Below are 5054 nucleotides of genomic sequence, written 5' to 3' on the forward strand. Positions count from 1 at the left end.
ATAAAGAAAAGAATTTAGCTAGCACCCTACATATTTGGTTTTTGATAAAATGGGTCTGAGGTTCAATTTTATTTCCACTCTACATTGTTTTGTATTGTTCTACATTGTTCATAACCTAATAAAAATTTTACAAGATAGCATTTTTGTACTTTTTTTATTGATTAAGACTTGGTATCTTTTTTGTGTTTCGTGTATTTTTTTTTTATTGTTGGAGACTTGGTACGTATTTCTTTTGTGTTTTATGTCCTTTTTTAATTACTCGTGTTGTTTATGAAATATTATTATGTTATATGCTATCTTGTGTATAAAGAATTATGTTAGGCGTTATTTTAAAACTTTCTTGTATCGGTGTACTATTTTAAATTAGGGATGGAAAGTGGACCCAATAAAAAATTAGGGATGGAAAGTGGACCCGGTAAAAATAAAAGAAAGTGGACTGACGAAGAAGATATGAAACTTATTGGGGCTCTTCTTGATTTACATAACACTAGAAAGTACAATGCTGATCCTGGTTTTAAAGCCATTTTCAAGCTGTGGAAAAAATACTTGCAAACAATTTACCAAGTTCAGGCTTAAAGGCAGACCCACATATTAAATCAAGAATGAAAACTTTGAAAACTCATTTTGACGTTGTCCATGATATGTTAAATGCTAGTGGATTTGGTTATGATGAAATGAAACAGTGCGTGGTAGCTGAAAAAACAGTATGGGATGCTTACTTACAGGTATTTTTTTATACATTACTTTATTTAGATAAATCCTTTTACATTATGACGTGCTCAATAATTATTTTTCTATGTTAATTTGCAAAGTCATAAGAATGCTGTAAAATTCAAAGATAAGTATTTTCCATACTACAAGGAGTTGTGCATAATATTTGGAAAGGATCGTGCTAACGGTAAGGAAGCTGCAACACCAAATGATGTTTTAGAAGCACTGGAAGATGAAGAACTTGATAAGGAGAAAGAGGCTGATAATGATGATGTTGAAAACCCTTTAGATGATATACTTATACCACTAATAGTTGGTAATACTAGTAAAACATGTTCTAAAAAGAAAAGAAAGAAGAAAAGCCAAAGTGGTGAAGAAATGATATTAGAAATGGTAAAGAGTTCATCAAGTTTCATTGGCTCTAAGATGGATTCATCTAGTGAACGCATTAGTAGAGCAATTGAAGATGCATCAGTGAAAGATATGAAACTCAAGCTAAATGAAGAACTGAAGAAATTATCCGGTTTTAGCATGGTTGAGCGACATAGAGCAACTGCTAAACTTGCTCGTGATCATGACTTGTTGGATATTTTTTTTACAATTGAAGATGAGGAGAAGGAAGCATGGGTTAAAGAAGTAGTTCTTTAAATGCTAGTTAAAATTTTGAATATGGTTTTTGGATGAACAAGTAGTAACTATGGTTTTTGGATATCTATATAACTCTTATTAAGTTTACTTTTGAATATGATTTGGATGAACTATGTAGTATGGTGTCTTGGTTTGATTATTTCTATTTTCTTGATAAGAATGTGATGCAAATGTGTAAATTCAAGTAGTAGTAATTCTTTTATTAGATCATTTTTAACAAATATTTGTTACATCTTTGATACTATGGCAGAGCTGATACATTTGTTTGGCATTTTATAAAATATATAAAAAAAAATTTAAAAAAAAAATTACACATTATAAGATAATTGTGTGTGTATATATATATATATTTGCATTTTATAGAAATACATTAATTGGTATAAGCTAGTTTTATTATATAATAAGAATATGTCATTCTATTTTAATATAACTGATATATTACAAGTAAGGGTATTTTGGAGAAACCAATTTATAAATCATTCCATTCTAGTTTTTTATTTGATCTAACCAAACATAGGAATGAGAATGGTTATTCCATTCTCTGTTTGTATCCAAACAATGGAATGAGAATGATCATTGCATTCCCACATCATTCCCATTCCATTCCCACTTGCATTCCATTCCTGCCTTATTCCATTCCATCACACCAAACTTGGCCTTAGGGTTTATGCAACTAACTAATAACTATCAGCCACAACAACATAATTGAGTTGAATACACAACAGTGCGCTAGTGTTGTGCATTGTGCATAAATCATAGTCATAATTGTGCGTCTGTGCAGTGTCATCAGATTCATCACGATAACATAATTGTGCGCATGTGCAGTGTGCTGCGTGCATAAGTTAATTAATGAATAACAATCACAACAACAACATAATTGTGCAATTTGTGCGCCTGTGCACTGTCCATATTTTATAATATTAGGGGGAAAAAAAATCAATCTAGAAAAAATGATTCAATCATTCAAGGATAAACAATAAATTCAATAATAAATAGAGTTCTGAGTTTTGAGTCTGTATATCATGGTGTGACTGGCGTCACCGTGAGTCAAGTCTACTCAGCCTGCTCCTGATGCTTCTTTTCAATAGAGCTCCGATTTTCTCAACCCCACTTCTAGTTTTCAGTTTCTTGGATATATAATTCAGTTTCTGATTTCTCTCAATGGAATAGTTTGCAGATCTAATTTAGCTAGTTCTCAAAAAGTCAAAAGGTATTTGCCATTTGCTCCTTCGCCCTTTTTGGCTTTGTTTTTAATACATCTATGTGTGTGTTTGCAGATCTAATTTTGCTAGGGTTCTAAAAAAGTTAAGTCAAAAGACATGTGAGAAGAGGGAGAAGGCAACGATGTTTTTTTGTTTTAAATCCAGGGGGCAAGTATTAAATTAACAACTAAATAATTTAACTTATTATATAAAAATAATAATAATAAAAAAATTAATACTTAACACCCCCCCCCCCCCCCCCCACTTCTTGTTAAGTCCATCCCTGGTTTCAAATCCTCTGTTTCATTCAAACCCTAAGCGACATGCACACACACATGCACACACAGAGATAGAGATAGTATATATGTATATATACATATATTTACATATATTTATAATATATACACATAGAGAGATAGAGAGAGGAAGATAGAAAGATAAGGTCAGCAATAATATATTTTTTTTTTTTTAATTGAAGAGAAAGTCGCGAAGAAGAAGATGAATAGTAGTGTATAGACAGATAGGAAAAGGGTTGTGTTTGGGTGTATCAGTTGGTTAAGATTGTGTTTGGATGTATCAGTTGGTTAAGGTTGTGTTTGGGTGTAATGGCATAACAAGGGGTAATAGAGTCATTTCATGTTTATAAAGGTATTATTGTTATTAAATATATATTGTGTGTCACATGATCATTTTAACGGCGAGAATCAACCGGCATGTTGCCGGATGGGATCATCTGTAACTTTTTTGCATAGTTCAGGGGGTTTCTTACATTTTTTGTAGTTCAGAGGGTTAGTTGCAAGTTTCCCCACAGTTCAAGGGGTTTTTTTTGCATTTTACCCTAATATTTATTAATGTTCAAATAAAGTATGAAGAAAAAAAAAAAATGGAAAAGAGAAGTGAGAAAGAAAAAAAAAAAAAAAAATTAAAATGAAACAAACCACATATTTGGCCCCTAAGCCGCCTACAGTGGAGGAAATTTCAAGGAAGCTCTATCTTCTTCTATTGCTTGGCTTGTTTCAAAGAAATTTAAGCTTGTTTAACATTATTTATGTTTGATGAAATGCAAAATAATTAATTAATTTTATTATTATTATGTAGATATTTATTTAAATAAACTAAATATCATTTATATTCAAAGATCTATAATTTAGTGGTACCTCATTTCCTTCTAAAATTAAAAAAAAAAAAATGAAGAGTTTGAATCTCCTCAAAAGAATTCTTTGTTAGGATAAAAAATAATAATAAATACACTCGTGGCCCTCTTAACCGCATTTCATATTGTGGACTATCTTGTGTTTATATGTAATTACCTTATTGTCTTGGTTGGATTTTCATATTCTTTGCGCTTCCCAACATATTTCGTACAAAGAACATAGTAAAATTGCGTATTTTTCAAGTATGTACATATAATTGTAAAATAAAAAGAAGAAAACTTCAATCTTCTGTACAAACTTTCAACTTAACAAATAATACTCATTTTTTTTAAATTAAAAAAAAGAAAAAAGAATCGTGTAATACACATATTAGATGTTTTATGTTTTTAGGTTATGAAATATACTTTATAATCATTTTATTACAAGTAAAAGTAAATTTTTAAATAGTTTGCAATTATAATAAGATAATCGGTAATTCACCTAGCCATTCCATTTTCTTGTTAACAGGAAAATTAAAAATGGCTTTCAAACAAAAGTTAAAATAACTTATTCAAATATTTTTAAATAAAAGTTATCTTAAAGAATAAATCAAAACTTTTTGGAGAGAAAATTAAAATTGACTACAAGTATTCAACAAATTGGAAATGTACAATTACAAATTATAAAGGGTATAATCTGAAGTTTGAGGGATTTTTAACTTGTATTTAAACATTTATAAAACAAACTATATATGTAGAAATTTGTCTTATTAAAAGAAAATATAAACTTTTATTTGATTTTAAAGTTATTCTCTAATTACTTACTATATTAATCTCTATAGTTCATATCTTTGAACTAATTTATTGGCATAACAGTATATGGTTTCAACTTGATCCCCTTGTGTATAATTATTATAATAATAAATAAATAAAATGAAATAAAAACCCTTTTAACTTACCATCTTTTGAGTTGATCAAAAGTGAGATGGGCGTCTTGGTTTGATTTTCACAAGCTACAAAAATATTTGAGTTTAAATTATATGTGTAATTTGCGAGTATTGCACATATATAAAGTTTATCTTTCCACTCGCTTTTCAAACTTCAATTATTTGTAATAAAATATTCTCAAAATACTTATTCTAGTAATAACATAATAATTCCGTTTGGAAGTATTGAATCAATGCCTTAAAATATAAATTGAAGAAAATTTAGTTTGAACACAAACTAAATCCTCAATTCTAATATGCTTATTTGATAGTCCCAAACATAGCTTATATGTATTTAAGCAAGATTTGAGAGGAAAAATGGTAAAAATAAATAAATACGTAATAAAATAAAAATAAAAGGGCTTGGACCCAGAC

The 5054-nt window shown here is 29.1% G+C and overlaps 1 protein-coding gene across 1 annotated transcript; it reads left to right on the forward strand.

The window, feature by feature from the left end:
• The first annotated feature begins 602 nt into the window (after positions 1-602).
• On the forward strand, positions 603-1359 carry LOC132277531 (uncharacterized protein At2g29880-like). The gene is made up of 2 exons (XM_059779383.1): positions 603-725; positions 862-1359. Exons 1-2 carry the CDS (start codon positions 603-605, stop codon positions 1357-1359), a joined length of 621 nt encoding a protein of 206 aa, XP_059635366.1.
• The last annotated feature ends 3695 nt before the right edge of the window (positions 1360-5054 follow it).

Source organism: Cornus florida, unplaced genomic scaffold, assembly GCF_030987335.1.
Source record: "Cornus florida cultivar Cherokee Brave unplaced genomic scaffold, ASM3098733v1 CherokeeBrave_3.0.0_Hap2_Chr10, whole genome shotgun sequence".
NCBI classification, from domain to species: Eukaryota; Viridiplantae; Streptophyta; class Magnoliopsida; order Cornales; family Cornaceae; genus Cornus; species Cornus florida.

Bases quoted from the DNA above. Each gene is read 5' to 3' on its own strand.
- LOC132277531 (XM_059779383.1), top strand. From the start codon at position 603: ATGAAAACTTTGAAAACTCATTTTGACGTTGTCCATGATATGTTAAAT. The intron at 726-861 runs GTATTTTTTTAT...CCATACTACAAG, and splicing joins TATGGGATGCTTACTTACAG to GAGTTGTGCATAATATTTGG.